We start from the raw sequence: 18,812 nt of genomic DNA, 5'->3' as shown, positions 1-18,812 counted from the left end.
ACACACACACACACACACACACACACACACACACACACACACACACAAACCCAAAACAACTGATGAATATGTGTCAAATGACCACAGTCCTTTAAGCTTCTTTTTTCCCCTTCTTTCTACTGATGTTCATATTTGATATGGGGAAGGAGGAGATAAGTCTTTGCTCCTGAATCCTATAATCTTTTGGAATGTCTGAGAATCTTTCTTCCCCATCTCAGAGCTCCAAAACTACTTTAATTTCTAGTGGATGTATTGAAATATGGATCTTATGGCAATTCAGATATCTTCAGAGATTGACACATCTTGGACCCTAAATGTTGTCTTATACACATTCTCCACATATATCTTCCGGGACTTTTGGGGTTAGAGGGATAGACTAGTTAGGCCTAGGAATGTTACTTTGAGATTTGTTTACAATCCAGTGCTTAAAATCATCATAGGATGCTAGAGTTGGAAAAAACCTTGGAGACTACTTAGTCTAACACTTTCACTTTTTAGATTAGAAAACAATCTATGATTTTAAGTGCTTTGCCCCAAAGCCCACAGTTAGTAGAACAGCCAGGATTACAACCAAGAGCTCTTGGCTCATAGAGCTAGTTCCCTTTCTATTACAGCCTGCTGATTGGCTCTCAACTTCTGGGGCATACCCTTCCTTTATTTCTATCTAATTAGGAAAATTTTCCCTCAGCAAAGTTCTAGCCAACCAAAATGAGATCTAGGGTATATTGTGAAAGGAAGTGTTTGCATTCAAATGATGGCATGATATATGGATTTTATTAAAGATTACCCTAGCTCCCCTGAATATTTCTAAGGAATTATGTACAGAGAGGTCAGTTAGATTATTTTGCTGGATGAAATACAGCTCAAAATCAGCAGCTTTATTGCTGGCATATGCACAATTAAGGTAGGAGTTTGTACTCTAACTGTTTCACCTAACTTTATTTATATTAATCGGATAGGACATCAGGATCAAGACCTACCTTTGTTTCCAGACTCCACAAAGCTCTTATGGAATTATTAGGGGCTTTTTTTAGAGGGAGGAATCAGAATCTCTGAAATAGGTTTGGGGCAAGGAACAACACAAGCAGGGACTGAACAAAGTTACCAGAAATTTTCTAACACCAGGTCAGATAGTTGTTTGGGATCATGGATTTCAAATCAATGCCAAACAAGGGATAACCAAAGAGTAATTGCATTTTCAATCTTTTATAGAGATCTTAGGAACCATCGCTGTATCTTTAAGAGGAAATAAAATCTTGGGAGAGTGGCATTTAACTGCTATCTGGTGACTGTTAACTGGCATAGTTGGAGAAAGACTATGTGAAGTTCAGAGAGAAATGACTAAGAGAACTTCTTTGCTAAAAGACTGACAAGTGAACTGTCATTTTTGAGAAAGATAGAAGAGACATTTCCTAAGAGAACTGAATTTAACTCATGCAGAAGAATTCTTGAGAGCCTTTTGATTGGTATCTTGAGAGATCTGAATGCTGGAACTGTTTCCAGAGTTGGGAAGTCAACAGTTTCTACTGATGACTAGAGGAAACTCTAGCTATGATCTTTTTAATTTGATTCATTGCTGAAATATTTAAATATTATATTTATTATTGCACTGTTAGTACATTGTATGAACAGGATATCTACTTAAACCTATAAGACTGGGTTGAGGATGAGGAAAAGAGAGGAGGGAAATTTTATGAAAGGTTTATCTGGTTTATTTTATGAGATGTGATGGGAGCTTAGAACTAATTGAATGATTTATGAGAGAAATTGTGTATTCTTATTAATTTATGAGGAAATATCAGAACCCACTCCTTGAATGCCTTAGAGTCTGGGATGAAAATTAATAAGGTAATGAGACAAGAAGAAAGGTTATGGGTGGGGATTTATCATAGTTATTGACTAGTGAGTTGCACCACAGTGCTCACCTGACACAGAAGCTACTTATGGGGGTAGAAACCTCTAAAACTCTTTTTCAAAAGAATAGATGATATTAACCTGAGACATTTTGCTAGATTTTGTTAGTTCTGTGGCTAAGTGTGGTAACTTATAGCCTTGCTTGTGTGCTATAAGACTCTGTACAATACTCTCTAAGACTGATTTTGTTAGGGAAGACTTTCTATACACTGCAACTTAGTGTATGAGCTCACAAAACAGCAGATAGTTCTAAAGAAATGAACCCCATCAGATGGCAGCAGAGAGTAGTCTGGTGATGAGAGAACAATAGGAATAATCAGAGAAGACAATGGGATGAACAAGGCAAGTACCGTTCTCAATAGAGACAACAAAATGTCCTGTGGAAACATGAAACTTAGCATTGAGTAGCAGACAGCACTATGATAACTTCACCAGATGATTTTGTTAACTCTAGTATCAGGGGTATGCCCTTTTTAGCCAAAACATTTGTAGCTGCAGGAATGCCATAGTCACAGGAGTTCCTAATGTATTGGCTGTCCACAAATGTGCCCTGACCACATTGGTTCTTTAGTGTATTTTCAATATATGTTCCTTGATTATTTATGTTCTCTGCATATGTGTGCCATATTCCCCACTGGTGAGTGTATGGGTGAGTGTAGCCCAATATACATGGTGCACATGATCTTTTGTTATCGCTTCATTTACTATTATGTTTGATTAAATGTTCTTTTTTTAAAAGCTCTAATGTGGCCTAAGTTTGGCTGGTAAAAGTATACATATGGGGGAGGGGATCTTGTGAGCCATAGCTTTGAGTGGGTGCCAACCCACAGTGACTCAAAACTGCTTTAGCTTTCCAGGGACACATCACGAAGGAATGCCCCCAAATACTTTATATGTTTTTGTAGAAGCAGAGCCAAAAAACATAGAGGAAAGAAAATTAGATCGATTCATTTCCCAGCTACATTTTTAATGAATTTGTAATAGTTTGTGCAGTAATTACTTTCCTGTATTCATCAAACAAAGGAAAGAAAGGAGGAAGAATGAAAGGAAGAAAGATAATCTCAAGATTCTAATTTTCCAGGAAAAATGGCAAAACAGAATTAACATCTATTATTAGAGATGTTACCATTAATATTGGTGCCTAGTTGTTCTTGAAATGTAAAGGATTTTGATTTTAAAATGAGGGGATAATTATATGGAAATGAATTCTGGTGCCTAGATGTTTGAAACTTTTATATGGTGCTAATCCAGAGCACTGCCTGCATTAGTTAGGTCTGGAGCTCTTTGATAGATTTGAGGTTATGTATACACAGAATATTGGGTTGGTTAATAGCTTCCATTAACACTAGAAGAGGTTTCACATTCTAATCCCCTCACAAATGGGAAAACAAATAGAACTCATTCCATTTAGTAAATCAAAATAATTCAGGCATTTGCACTGGATTCCCCAAGAAAAGCAACTTCAGTTCCTTATTTTCTCAAATGTAGGAAGCTTTCATTTGGCATTGGTGGGCTTTTCATTCTCATCAGGATTATCCAGCATCTTTAACCTTTTTTCCAACATCTGCTTCCATTCATCTCTGAGCCTAAGAAGAGGAAACAAATCATACAGCTAGTTAGTACATTTATCTTGATGTCAGAGGGTCCGGAAAAGTCCTCTTGGACCACGCATGGTTTTATCATGGGGCCCATATATTGATTCAGACACTATGGTATAAACAACTTAGGTTGTTTTCTTGTTAATGTGCTTTTTTTTAACATTCATGATCTTAGTGGACAAAGAGCTGAAGGAACTAAGAGGGAGGAAGGATGATCAAGAAAAACATTGTTGGAAAAATATCATTTGAAGAACTTTCTCCAGAAAAAGTTAAAAGCTCTTTTTACCCAAATTTGGTGTGGTAAAAATAAATCTAAAGTTTGCTCATTTTTAAAGGGCAGGCAAGCAATGGATTAGAGTTTTCACTTCTTAAAAAGCTTTTGTCAAATACTCTTATCTAACAATTCTGAAACTGTTAGAAGCCTTGTGCAGTCATCCTTGGCAGTCATCCTTGGCAATATCATTAGTATCTGACATCCAGTTACCTTCTAAACGTATGGAATTTAAGTGGATGGGGAGATGAAGGGTTGGAAAAATGATTCCTCACTATCAACATTCTGTAATTTGGTTCCTGAGAAAAGAAAAGTTTCCAATGGGTCAGATTAAGGAGGTGGCTTTCTATTACAAAGAGAGCAAGACCCCCTTAATTCGAAACTTAATTGGCCTTTGGAGAGAGAAAGGAGGATATTTCTGCTGACCTTCAGATCTTATAAAACTTGGAATGGAGAATAGAAGATATTACCCCTAACAGTCATGTGGGAGTAGCCAGCAAGAAGAAGTACATGAAAAAGTGAGCTGATATTTCTTACACTGCTACTTTAATTACTCTGCTACTTCTTGATAATCTCCACTAAATACCTCTCTCCCTTATTTTCTTCTTTTTGATTAAACTTGTGTGTCTTGAGTTGGAAGGAACCTCAGAGATTACCTACCACCTGCCTCAATTCAAGCTGAACACAAATCCTTTTCATACAGTTCTGAAAAAAGCAATCATATAAACACTACATGAAGAAATTTAATGAAGGGAGAAACCCACTGCCTCTTGGAAAAGCCCATTTCACTTTTGGATGGGTTCTAGTCATTAGGAGGTTTTTAGTTACATTGAGCTAAATCTGCTTCTTTCCAGCTTCTATTCATTTCTTCTGGTTCTGCTTTCTGAGGGCAATCAGAATAAGTTGCATCTATCTTCAACATGACAGTCTTTCAAATACTTTGAAAGACACCTAGAATGTACTCCATAAATCTATTCTTTTTGAGAATAAATATCCTTCCTCACCTCCTCCTCATTTTTTAGTACTTTTTTATTTCACTGGTAGCTTTCTTTGCATTAATTTCATTTCTTTGTTTTTTTTTGTTTTTTTTTTTTTTTGTTTTGGCTAGGCAGTGGGGTTAAGTGACTTGCCCAGGGTCAATTTCATTTCTGAGTAAACCTCTTGCTCCACTTAGCAAGCTTTGCAATGTTATGGCTGGGTCAAAGGGTATGTATAGTTTAACAATTAATAACATTGAAAAACAAATGAAAAGAAATTGAGCAAAGCTAACCAACACATCAGTTGAGTCTAGTGGCACATGCAATTCCCTGTACTCAAGTCCCCCACCTCTACAAAGAAGGGATGATGTTTTCTTATCTCTTCTCCGGGGACAAACTTAATCATTATAGCTACATAACTTTCAGTTTCTTTTTGGGTTGTTGTTCTTTCTCTTTACATTGCTGTAGACATTGGATATTGTATTCCTGGTTCTATTTACTTCATACTGCATTAGTTCAAATAAGTGTTCTCATGTTTCTTTGACTTTTCCATAGTCATAATTTTTACGAAACATTAGTATTATATTATATTCATGTACCAATATTTGTTTAGGTATTCCTCAACTGATGCCACCTAGTGTTTTTTTTTTGATTTTTTTTCCTCAATGAAGAAAGGTCTAGATTTGCTTCCTCCCGTACCTCTACTACCTCATTAGAAAAAAAAGAAAAGTCCTTGTAACAAATATACACAATCAAGCAAAACAAATTCTCCCATTGGTCATGTCCAAAAAAATGTGTCTCATTATGTACCCCCAATTCCTCACCTCTCTATCAGTAGGTGGAGAGAACGCATCATCACTAGTCTTCTGGAATTGTGGTTGGTCACTGTGTTGATGAGAGTTCTTAAGCCTTTCAAAATTGTTCATCTTTATAGTGTTGTGGTTATTATATAAATTCTTCTCCTGGTGTTACTTACTTTACTCTGCATCATTTCAAACAAATCTTTCCAGTTTTCTTTGAAACTGTTGATTTCATGACTTCTTATAGCACAATAGTATTACCATACATTCACATATGACACTTTGTTCAGCTATTCATCCAACTGATAAGCAATTTGGTTCCTTGCCACCACAAAAAGAGCTGTTATAAATATTTTTGTACGTATGGGTCTTTTTCCTTTTTCTTTGATTTCTTTGAGGTATAGACCTAGCAGTGGTATTGCTGGGTCAAAGGGTATAAATTACAGTTTAGAATCCTTTTGGGTATAGTTCCAAATAATTTTCCAGAATAGCTAGTCCAATTCGTAGTTCTATCAACAATACATTAATGTGCTTGTTTTCTTGCAGAACCTCCAATATCTGTTATTTTCTCTTTTTTAATTTTTTTTGCCAATTCCACCGAGTTGATGAATATGAGAAAGAAGCTCAGAGAGGTTTTAATTTGCATTTCTCTAATTATTAGTGCTCTGCAATATTTTTTCAGCTGACTACCTCCACCTCTTTAAATATGTAGGTTCCTTCAAGCCTCTGCTCTCTGGCTGCTCCTTTCTTAATCCTTTCAGTTATTAGCACTCTCCCAAACCCCATTCTGAAATTAATATTTACTTTGTCTATGTCTTACATTTACTTACCTGTGCAATTTGGGTACTCTCCCAGTATGATGTAAATTCCTGGAGGGAGAGATTGTTTTGTCTCTTGCCTTGGTATCCTTCTCACCCAGCACAGTGCCTAACATATAGCAGCTCTTTATGAAATGCTTCTTGAATTGACTTCAATAAAACCAATCCTCTTACCAAATTCTATTTAGACTTCTCACCATTCTGTTCATTCTCTTCTGGATATACTCAAGTTTCTGAATGTTCTTCCTGAAATATGGTGCCTTGTAATGGTCATTGTACTACTGAACACAACTGCTTGTTTGAGTGAAGCAGAGTAAAGCAGAATAATAGATCCTATGCCTTTCTTCATGCAACTTAGGTAACAAGCACTATTTTTGCCCGCTATGTCCTACTAGTGACTCATATTGATGGCATAATTCATTAAAATCCTTGATCTTTTTCACACAAATGTCTTTAGTCTATGGACCATTTATAATACTTTCCTACTTAACTAGCTTCCTCCTATAAACTTGCACTTAACATCATGTTTTTAGGTAATAAATTTACCATGTAGCTCTGACTATACAGGCATTGTATACATAGGTGTTTAACAAATAAGAATGACTTGTGAATGTGTAAAAAGATGGAAGCATGCATTTATTAAGTTCCTACTACATGTCAGGTACTTTACAAATATTATCTTATTTGATCCTCACAACAATCCAGGAAGGCAAGTGCTATTATTATCCCCATTTTATAGTTGAGGAAACTGAGGCAGAAAGAAATGACTTGACCAGGGTTATGAGGTCAGATTTGAACTCAGGTTGTCCTAAGTCCAGGCCCCCTACTCTTCCTGAGCCACCAAGCTGCTTTATAAATGTAGAATTGGATATGTCAGACAGAGAGCACTGTTGTAAATATAATTATTTATTGAACATTATTTATCTATGCTATTCTCTGTTTTTAACTGATAAGTATTATGTGTAATAGTTATTATATTTCTTTCTATATTTAATTTTAATTTTTCCATTTTGATATTGAAAACTGATCACTGATCACTAGTATGTGACCAACACCCCTTTTCTATCTGTGATCTTAAAGTACATGGATAAGGGTTTCTCTTAATTTATTCTTTGTTCAAATGGTTCTACCTCTTATGTTTTGTGTATTCACTAATTATTATAATGGGAATAGGTTCTCTGCCATAGTGGCAGGAATAAAGGGCAAAAGTCAGTCCTGCCCCTGACCTTCCAGAGTTGTCAAGGGCCTCCTTTGGGTTTATTAAAGTTAATGCGCATGCTCCAGTGCTTGCTGCCAGGGGGATGGTTTGAGTTTCCGGTAAGTGACTTAGGTAAGTGGAAGCTAGGACTTAATAACTTCCCTTTGAAAGTTGAGTCAGGAGTGGTGAATAAAGTAAAAACAAACAAACAAGAAAACAAAAAAATATGCAAACATACATACAGCTAGATAAACATACAAGCAAACAAATAAATGGCTAACTACATAATTGAGTGGGTGATAATTAAATAAATGATTGAATAAATTATTAAAGAGGTAGATAAACAAATGAATTAATAAACCAATAAAAGATTCAACAGCTACCTAAGAGATACTTTTGTGTGGACTAGGTGTACCTTAGGACTTGGCATATAAAAGAAGTGAAAATATATTGATTATCTCCTGGAATGTTGGCCTAAAGTAATCTCACACACACACACACACACACACACACACACACACAACTGCTAACATTCTCTTAGATGAAAAAGGAATCATAGCAGATGATAGCTGCAGCAGAAGGAAAAGCAGTCTTTCAGAGAAAAATTTGTAATAGCAGATGTTATCTCCAGGTTATAGCAGCTGTAGTTTAGGAGAGAACCGAGGAGGAAACAGAGTGGAACATCACTGAAGTGTAGAAAAGGGCCCTTAGGGCGGCCATCACACCAGTCTTTTTAAGCCTTACTTTTTGCTTTACTCCTTTCTCTCCCCTTCAACTTGAAGTTCTTTAGCCCTCTTTCCTTGTTAAACTGATGTAAATGGATCATTTTCCACTCCCAGTTTGAGCCTAGGTAATGAAAATTATAACTGAGTTCCTAATAAGCCTCAAGGAAGTACAGTTATCCCTTCCTCATAGAGACTTTCCCCATCTCAGTCTCTCTATTGTAAGAAATTAAATGGAAATTTTTGCAGAGTTTGGAAGCCGCAAACAACATGCAAAAGCCAGCAGATGACACAGAAAAAGTTTAGAAACCGAGAAATACATAAATATATGTATAGTATTGTATAATATCAACATATTTTATCTTTTAATGCCATAATAATTCGGACTTCTTCTCTGGTACTGAGGGAGGGTCTTTTTTTTTTTTTTACACAGATTTTCCAGATTGCAAGGATACCATGCCCCTAACCCCTGCTATGTGGAAGGGATAGCTGAATAGTCAGTTCTGCTATGTAGAACTGCACAATAAAAAGGACAGGACTTATGGGGAAAATGGGGCTAGGAGCACAATCCTCTAAAACATAATTAGTGACATTAAGAAAAGATAAGAACCTAATAACAAATAGTAGCACAGTTTATAGATGTTAAATGGTTAATAAAACAGATGATAGATAGATAGATAGATAGATAGATAGATAGATAGTGGGTCAGTCTGTGGTCTTGAGTCCCCACTTATCACTGTGATTTAAAGATAAACAGTATAGATTCCTGAAATACTAAAGACTCACCAAATTCCTTATTAATCTGGTTTGTGATTGTGCAGACTGCCTACTGCCACCTGCTGGGTATCTTCCTTCATTTTAATGCTTCCATTAGTCTTTGAAGTTCCTTGAACTGGTAGGACATTGCTTTATACGTACTTTAATGAATCCTACTTTGATCATGAAAGCCAAAATAATGCAAGGAATGGTCACACAGTGAAAATACCCCCAAATTGCAGTGAATCCTTCCAAGCTCAAAGAGTATTTTTGTATTTTTCCCCCTGAGACCAGCAAAGACTGTCCTGACTGATTAATGGAAGCAACATGTTTGCTTTTTCTTGCTTTGGCTTTGATTTGGAAAGGCATTGGATTTAGTCTGTTGAATAATTTTGTTCAAAACTATCCTTATTAAGTTTGAGGCTTGTCTCTTAGAAGTCACAGATCCTCCCCTCCCCCCCCAAAAAACCTAGAAAAAAACAACCTGAACTATTAGATCAGTAGCTGGAAGTCTCCTTATGTTTATTTAAATGCTCATTTTACATAAGAGAATAGTGAGCCTCAGAGAATTTAAGAGGCTTGCATAAGGTTGAACAAGAAGCAAAAAAATTAGGTTATGAATCCAAGTCTTCTATCCATTATGATATATGTTGTTGTTGGTTAAAACTCACTCTATTAGTTTGCAAAGCAGAATCATGAGATGATACACAATGACCAAAATAATGTAAAGGAAAAAAAAGACATCAGGGATTCGGAATAATGGAGTAATGTAGGATCTTGATTCCTGAAGACTGATTATGAAATTTCCCTCTTTTTCATAGAGAGATTGTGGGCTATGAATACAGAATATTGCATACCCTGTCCGACAGGATTTATGTGTTGATTTGTTTGTCTTTCTCTTTGTTGCAAGTGAAGATCCTGGGAATGATATAATTATTGGGAAGTTATAGAGATTAAAAAAAACAACAAAAATCATCAATAAAACACCTTAAATCTGTATTTGTCACTCTTAAAATATAGATTAATATAAACATTTAAATCAACAGTTAGCTGAGATCCCCTTTCAAACTAACATTTTAAGAAGAATTTTATCATTTCCAGTGAAAAATTTATATTGTAAACCTAATGAACCTTCTTAGGGTATTCAGGGGTGGGGAACCTGTGGCCTCCAGACCACGTGTGGCCTTCTGGGTCCTTGAGTGTGGCCTTTTGACTGAGTCTCAAGTTTTACAGAACAAATCTTTTTATTAAGGGGATTTGTTCTGTGAAGTTTGAATTCAGTCAAAGGGCCTACTTGAGGACCTAGAGGACCACATGTGGTCTTGAGGCCACGGGTTCCCCACACCTGAGTATATCAACAATCTCAGTTATACAGGTGATACCGCTCTGATGGCAGAAGGTAAATAGGAATTAAGAAGCTTCTTGCTGAGGGTAGAAGAGGAGGGTGTAAAAGCTGGCTTGAAGGTTAATATTAAAAAAAAACAACAACTAAGTTCTTGGTAACTGGTCCCATCACTCCCTGACAAATAGAGGGAGAAGAAATGTAAGCAATATCAGATTTTACATTCTTGGACTCAAAGATCACTGCAAATGGTGACTGTAGCCATAAAATTAAAGACACTTGCTCCTTGGAAAAAAAGCTGTGGCAAATCTGGACAGCATACGTAAAAGCAGAGACAACACCTTGCCAACAAAGGTCCATATAGTCAAACCCATCGTTTCCCAATAGCAATGTATGGCTGTGAGAGCTGCACTATGAGGAAAGCCGAGTGCCTCAGAATCTATGCTTTCGAATTGTGGTGCTGAAGAAGGCTTTTGAGGGTTCCTTGGACAGAAAGGAGGTCAAATCAGTCAATACTTAAGGAAATTAATTCAGACTGTTCACTGAAAGGTCAAATACTGAAGCTGAAACTTAAATACTTTGGCCACATGATGAGAAGATGAGACTCATTGGAAAAGACCCTGATGCCAGAAAGATTGCCAGAAGACAAAAGGAAAAGAGAACAGCAGAAGATGAGATGGATAGATAGTGTCATGGAAACAATGAAGATGAACTTGGGCAGACTTGGAGAGATAGTGAAGGATAGAAGGGCCTGGTGTGCTATGGATCATGAAGAGTCATATATGACTGAACAGCAAAAATCTGGCCTTCCCAGTTTAAAAAGACAGACAAGACATGGATTGGGTCATTCATTTCTTGCTGAGTTTTGGTCTCATATCCTTACCTAACTTTGCTTAAACTGCAGTGTGGTACAGTGGGAAATATTCTAGATTTACAGTCAGAGGAATTGAGCTTTCTAAGCCTCAGTTTCCTTGTTGGTAAAAAGAAAGGATTTGGAACAAATGACTGATGACTTCCAGCTCTAAATCTATTTTTCTATGTGCGCTATTAATTTGCATTTGTTTAATGATTTGCTTTAGGCCTGGACCGATTTTGTTCAGACAATGGGCCAGCAGGCTTGTGCTAATTAGTATTTTTGTGATCAAACAGTTATTTTTTATAGGCCTGGCAGAATTCTCACTGGCTCTGCCTTTACTTACGAGTGTGGTCGTAATGATGCACCTGACAGCTGTGAGTCTCAGTAGCCTGTAGAATGCAGGACTGCTAAACTGAGTTTAGACTTTGCTTAATTTCATTTAGACAATGAGCCAGTAGATGTGTGCTAATTAGTAGCTCTGTGATAAAAGTCTTGTTTTCACTTTGTTTTTATTCTCCCTAGTTTTTGATGGAATATATTGCTATATTAGCCCAGGCTGAGGGGGGAGTAACAGATGCTAACACTGGTTGTTTTGTTGTGTTATCAGCAAGGCATAGAGTAACTGGAAGTTACTAAGATTTTTCTTAACATTCTGGTGGGAAGGGGCCCTCAACGTACTCTTTAAACCCTTTGCTAACTGGCTAAAGAACAGATGTAGTGATTCCTGAGTGCCTCTTTGGCCACACCCACAAAGGGCAGAGAGAAGTACAGTTATCCCTTCCACATTGCAGGGGTTAAGGGCAAGGCATCCCTGTGATCTTGAAAATCCCATACAATTTTTTGGCCCTCCTTTGACACCAGATAAGAATTCTGAATTTTTTTCTTTTTTCTTTTATGGGATGTTTGCACCTTATTGTAAAATTTGGGTTAAGTATTTGATCATAGGCTCTGTGTCATCTTTGGCTTCTGCAAAATTCCCCCAAAGTTCCCATTTAATTTCTTGTGCTGATCCGAGATATATCTAAACCACCAAGGGGAGCCACGATGTGGAAGGCATAACTGTAGTCGGAGACATTATTGGATAGTGGTTGGGTACATTCTCAAGTTTCTCTTCCCCTTGTGCAGTGTTGTTAAACTAAATAGAAACGGATCCCTGTGGGCTGCATATTTGCTTAGAAAACTACAAATTAACATTATCTGTGTTGTATTGAATTTTTATTTTTTTTTTTTTGGTGAGGCAATTGGGATTAAGTGACCTGCCTAGGGTCACACAGCTGGTAAGTGTCAAGTGTCTGGTCTGAGACTGTATTTGAACTCAGGTCTCCCTGACTCCAGGGCTGGCGCTCTATCCACTGCACCACCAAGCAGCCCCTGTATTGAATTTTGTTTATTTTGTTAAACATTTCTCAATTACATTTTAATTTGGTTCAGCCTGCACCAGGGAATTTTGCTCAGATGCTTATTGATAAGCGGAGGTAAGTTTGACACCTCTGCCCTTGTGTACAGTTATGGGATACATTTATTTGGAAATCAAAGGTGAAATGTAAAAGTAGTGTGTGTATAGCAGGGGGATTGTAATCAAAAATGACTGTGAGAGGGGCCCACTGGCTTATGAAAGTCTATAGAATATAAGGCCATTATACAAGACAACAATCCTTTTAGAAAGATCATATTTGAATGGAATTTTTTTTTTTGTATAACAAATATTTAGTTCAAAGGAAATATCAGTTTGGTTCAAATTGGTTTCCGAACCAAACCAACTTTTTCAGTGTTTGTTCTTGACTAACAAAGATTGGAAAGGGTCCTTTAACTTTGACATTATGGTACTAACACTGACAGTTTTACTTACAGCTTTGCTGTCTCTCCATGTTGACATTATTTCTATTGTTGTACTCACTGACCATTTGTTCTTTCGACTGCTTTTTTACCCTTTAACACTTCATATGTCTCCCCTTGTTTCTTTTAACTTCTCTTACGGTTCTGAGAACCTAACTTACTTAAGCAAATCTTATTTTTGGCAACATTGGTGCAAGATAGGAAAGTGTAATGTATTTGTATGACACAACACAGTGTCTAGCACATAGTAGCTGCTTAATAAATGCTTATTTGTACATGGTTGTTTGCATGTCATTTCCCTGAGCTCCTTGAGGGCAGGAACTGTGTTTGCCTTCCTTTATATATTCAGCACTTTACCATGCACCTGGCACATAATAAATGCTTAATAAATAGTAATTGACTTGTTGGTCAATTGGTTGATTAATTACTATATGATGACTCAACAATTCTCTAGGTAGAAGGTAATTTTCCCCTCTAAGATTTAAAATAAAATATTGTTGCTTTTTTCTTGTTCTGGAAGGAAGGAAGAAAGGAAACAAACATTTATCAAACATGCAGGTTGTGCCAAACACTTTACAATTATTATCTCATTTGATTCTCACAACTCTAGGAGGTAGGTGCCACTATCATCCCTATTTTAAAGTTGAGGAAACTGAGTCAGACAGAGGTTAAGTGACTTGCCCAGAGTCACACAGCTAGGAAGTGTCTGAGGTTACATTTGAATTCAGGTCTTCCTGGGTGCAGCCCAGCCCTCTTTCTACTCTACTACCTAGCTGGAGACAGTAAAGCTATACCCTGAGCCAAATTTATGTGAATAATTTAATGTTTCTAGTCCAAGTTACAACGGAACACAATAGAAATGTTGACCAAACATCCCTGTCATTATATTTACCTCAAGATTAACAAATGCTAGTCTTAGTGAATAGAAAGTCAAATAACAACAGTGTTCTTATGTAGATTGAAAGAGTAGATGAGGCAACAGGAGGAGAAACTGATCTTGTTTGCACTTAGAACTATAGATGGGGCCTGTGTTGGCTCCTTACTGATCACAGCCTCAAAGTCACAGTAGCAGAGGAGATCACAGAATTGATATCTCAGTAATGACAGGGTTCACCTACTTGAGCTGACCCTTGAAATGTAGTCTTTAAATCACAGAGAGAAACTGAGAATGGAAAATAGGCACAAAGACTTTGGGCTTAACAGGAAATATCCATTGAACTTTACCTGGGAACGACATGCATCTAAGTGCCAGTGCCAGAGGGAGATTTGGAAGGAAAGACATAGCTGTGGAACACAGTAAGAAAAGCATTGGCCTTGGAATCATGAAACCTGGTTTCAAATTCTGCTTCTGATACGACCTCTATAAACTTTCCTGAGTCCCTTAGCCTGAGGTCTGAACCTCAGTTTCCTCAGTTGTAAAATGAAGGAACTAGATAGCCTCTGGGGCAGCTAGATGGAACAGTGGATAGAGTCCTGGGCCTGGAGTAAGGAAGACTCATCCTCCTAAGTTCAAATCTGGCTTCAGATACTTACTAACTGCATGACACTGAGCAAGTCACTTAATCTTGTTTACCTCCATTTCCTCATCTGTAAAATGGGCTGGAGAAGGAAAGGGCAAACCACTCTAATATCTTTGCAAATAAAATCCTAAATGGGATCACGAAGAGTCAGACAGGACTGAAAAAACAACTGAACAACAAAGACAGCCTTTAAGACACCTTCCTTCAGTCTCTAGAGCTATGATCCTCTTTATGAGATCAAGAGGCACAGTTTTAAGTGAGCATAGGATTTGTCTATAAGTTAAACCATCTATACTACCCCAAAGGTAAGGAAAGATTGATTCAACCAGGAACTGTATGTACTGAGAAAAAATTTAGACCCATCATTTCATTCGTTTGAGATTCACCAGGAGGAGGACCTGTTGAAGAAAAGGAAGGAGAATTTCTGACAATGGACTTGGGTAGAGATTTGTCTGTGTTTTTGTTATTGGATCAAATAAAGTATGTACTTTATCTGCTATCTGAGTGCTTGCAGCAAAACTGAACGTTCTTAGAGAAGAACGAGCCAACTTATGATGTTCCAAGTGGAAAGCATGGTGGCTGCACAAGACATCCTGATGTTTTCAAAGTAGACATATGTGGAAACAAAATATGCCACAGAGATCATTCCTGATAGAGGACCCAAAGGTAAACATAGTTTGTCAGGTCAGGGGCCATGGCCCAATTTATATGTGGTTTACATAAGGATGATAGTAAAAAGGTGGTTCTCCCTCTGAAATACACATTTTCAGGGAAAATTTTGCTTTAAAAAAAGAAAAAAATGACCCAGCAATAGCACTTTTAGGGCTGTGTCCCAAGGAGAGCATACAAATGGGAAAAGGACCCACATGTACAACAATATTTATAGCAGTTCTTTCTGTGGTAGCAAAGAATTGGAAATTGAGGGGATGCCCATCAGTTGGGGAATGGCTGAACAAGTTGTGGTATATGATTGTAATGGAATACTATTGTGCTATAAGAAATGATGAGCAGACAGACTTCAGAGAAACCTGGAAAGACTTGAATGAACTGATGCAGAATGAAGTGAGCAGAACCAGGAGAACATTGTACACAGTAACAACCACATTGTGTGATGACTAACTTTGATAGACTCATCTCTTCTTAGCAATGCAAAGATCCAAGATAACTCCAAAGGACTCCTGATGGAAAATGCTGTCCACATCCACAAAAAGAACTATGGAGTCTGAATGCAAATCAAAGCATATTATTTGCTCTATCTTTTTTTTTCTTCTTTCTTGTGGCTTCTCCCATTGGTTCTAATTCTTCTTTACAACACGACTAATGTGAAAATAGGTTCAATATGAATTTATATGTAGAGCCTATATAAAATTGCATGCTGTCTTGGGGTAGGGGTAGGGGAGAGATGGGGAGAAAATTTGGAACTCAAAATCTTATGGAAGTGAACATTGAAAACTAAAAATAAATAAATTAAAAAAAAAAAGAAAAGAAAACCCCCACAATACATTCTAAACTGATATGTAACCTTAACATTGATGATCAGACTATAAAAAAAATTAGAAGAGATGTATTATATACCTCTTACAGCTTGGATAGGAGATGTATTTTTAATCAAACAAGAGATAGAGGAAATTATAAAAGATACAATAGATAACTTCTATGAAAAGCATGGATCCAATCTTGTCAACACCCTACTCAATAAACTCTGTGGCTCCCTTTTGCCTCAGGAGTAAATACAAAGTGCTTTGTTTGGCATTCAAAGCCTGTCTTAACCTAGCTCTCTCCTACCTTTCCAGGTTTCTTATACCTTACTCCTTGATAGGTACTCCTTGATCCAATGACTCTGACCTCCTGGCTGGTCCACAAACAAGACACTTCATCTCTTCACTCCAGGCATTTTCTCTGGCTGTCCCTTATGCCTGAAATGCTCTCTCTCCTTGGCTCTGACTACTGACATCCCTGGCTTCCTTTAAGTCACAACTAAAATCTTACCTTCTATAGGAAGCTTTCCTCAACCACTCTTAATTTCAGTACTTTCCCTCTGTTAATTATCTCCTCTTTATCCTATATATATATATATATATATACATGTATATATAGCTTGCTCTGTATATTTGTTTGCATGTTGCAAGTTCTTTGAGGGCAGGGACTGTCATTTCCCCCTTTTTGTATGTCCAGCACTTAGCACAGTGCCTGGCACTCAATAGGCTTTTAATATATGTTGACTGATTGATCATATGAAACTGAAAAGCTGCTGTGCAGACAAAATTAATGCACCTAGGATAAGAAGGGAAGTGGTCATTGGGAAAAAATCTTTGTATTAAATTTCTCTGATAAAGGTTTAGTATCCAAGGTATATGAAGTATATATGTACTTATATGTATATATGTACATTTATACACATATACACATACACATTTATGTATATACATATGTCCTCAATTATAAATGTTCAAAAGATATGAAGAAACAGTTCTTAAAGAAAGAATTGCAAAGTATTCACCACCATGTTAAAGAATGTTCCAAATCATTTATAATAGAGAAATGAAAATCAAAACGTACACTCTACAAATTGGCAAAGATGGCAAAAATGACAATGATATTCAATGGCAAAGAGGTTGAGGAGTGATAGGAACACTGATATACTGCTGGTAGAGTTGTGAGATGGTAGAACTACTTTGGAAAGCAATTTAGAATTATGCAAAAAGGTGACTAAAATGACCATACCCTTTGAAGCAGAGATTCCATGACAGAGCTTATAACCCAACGAAGACATCAATAAGAAGAAAGTCCCCATGAACACCAAAATAATTATAGTAGCACTTTTTGAGATAACAAAGAATATCCAAAGATAACAAAATAGATGCCCTTGTTTGAGACAAGGGTAAACAAATTATGGCACATGAATGTAACAGAATATTACTGTGTGGTAAGAAATAATATGTGTGATGCTAACAGAGAAGCAAGGAAAAATCTACATTTACTGAGGAAGAGTGAAGGTAAGGAGAGCCCAGAAAATGATACATACAATAATTAACAACAATGTAAATGGAAAAGTATGGGGACCACACACCAAAAAATCAAAAGCAAATGTGGCAAAATTATAAAGATCAAACAGGACTCAAATTAAAGGATATGAAAAGACATCCTTCAAACTACCCCTGTGTGTAGGTGGGAGGTCAACAGGTGTTACACATTACACATGTATTCAGACTTTTTTTTCCACTATATCCATCATTTGTGTTGATTTTTTTTTTTTGCTTTTTGGTGAGGCAATCAGGGTTAAGTGACTTGCCTAGGGTCACACAACTAGTAAGCGTCAAGTGTCTGAGTCTAGATTTGAACTCAGGGCTTCCTGACTCCAGAGGCGGTGTTCTATCCACTGCACCATCTAGCTTCCCTTTGAGTTGATTTATTTTTCCTCTTCAGAAAATTACTATTTTTTTTTCTATGGGACAGTTGTCTGGGAGGGAGAGGGAAAAGGACACTGGAGATAACTGTGATGATGTAAGAAATAGAAGCCATCAATAAAAACATATTTTTTTTTAAAAAAGGAAACCACATACTTTGTCAGGGCACTTCTTCCCTGACGATCTTCCTCCAATTCCCGATAGCAAGTTTGTTTGCCAATTTCTTTTTCCCAGAAGCTTTTAAGATCATGACAGGTTTCACAGCAGAAGACTTCCCTTCGTATATATTGATTATTCATTTCCTGAAAAAAGAAAAGAAAACCAAACTACCATAGTGCAATTGTTTTAGCAGATTCAACCTCCACCCTTTCTTGTCATGGGAAATGCAGCTTGTGTGAAAAAGTCAGGACAAGTTGTTTTTTTGGCCCCCATAGGAAGGAGGTAGGCTTGTTACATGCAAAAAAAAAAAAAAGCCACCTTCAGATCATCACTAATACCCATCATTGAAACAAACAGGGCAGGCAAGAACAGTAAGATATGAAATAGGTTTGCTTCTGATAGTTGGACAGAACCTGTTCTAGAAAGAATAAGGAGACACAGAAATGACTTGGAGTGAGATGTCCTCTTGTTTTACTGGAAGAGATGAAGTGAACTTAAAAAAAATGATAATTTTTAAAAAATGTAAACTTAAAAATCTTAAAATTATTTTCCATTAAGAAATTCTGTATGTTTGATACATAAATATAATATAAATATAATAAAATTTAGAAGGAAGATTTTACTTTGAAGTGCCTAAT

General features: G+C 36.8%; 1 protein-coding gene across 1 annotated transcript; it reads right to left on the bottom strand.

Annotated features, from left to right (window-relative positions):
- Window positions 1-3,409: 3,409 nt before the first annotated feature.
- Window positions 3,410-18,314, bottom strand: FAM240A (family with sequence similarity 240 member A). The gene is made up of 2 exons (XM_027874426.1): window positions 18,172-18,314; window positions 3,410-3,500 (listed from the first exon to the last, which is right to left on the bottom strand). Exons 1-2 carry the CDS (start codon window positions 18,312-18,314, stop codon window positions 3,410-3,412), a joined length of 234 nt encoding a protein of 77 aa, XP_027730227.1.
- Between the last annotated feature and the right edge of the window lie 498 nt (window positions 18,315-18,812).

This window comes from Vombatus ursinus, unplaced genomic scaffold (assembly GCF_900497805.2).
Source record: "Vombatus ursinus unplaced genomic scaffold, bare-nosed wombat genome assembly UNPS02014807.1, whole genome shotgun sequence".
Lineage (NCBI taxonomy): Eukaryota > Metazoa > Chordata > Mammalia > Diprotodontia > Vombatidae > Vombatus > Vombatus ursinus.
This window is presented reverse-complemented; position numbering and strand designations above follow the sequence as displayed.

Bases quoted from the DNA above. Each gene is read 5' to 3' on its own strand.
- FAM240A (XM_027874426.1), bottom strand. From the start codon at position 18,314: ATGAATAATCAATATATACGAAGGGAAGTCTTCTGCTGTGAAACCTGT. The intron at 3,501-18,171 runs GTATGTGGTTTC...TCCTCTTCTTAG, and splicing joins GGAAGAAGTGCCCTGACAAA to GCTCAGAGATGAATGGAAGC.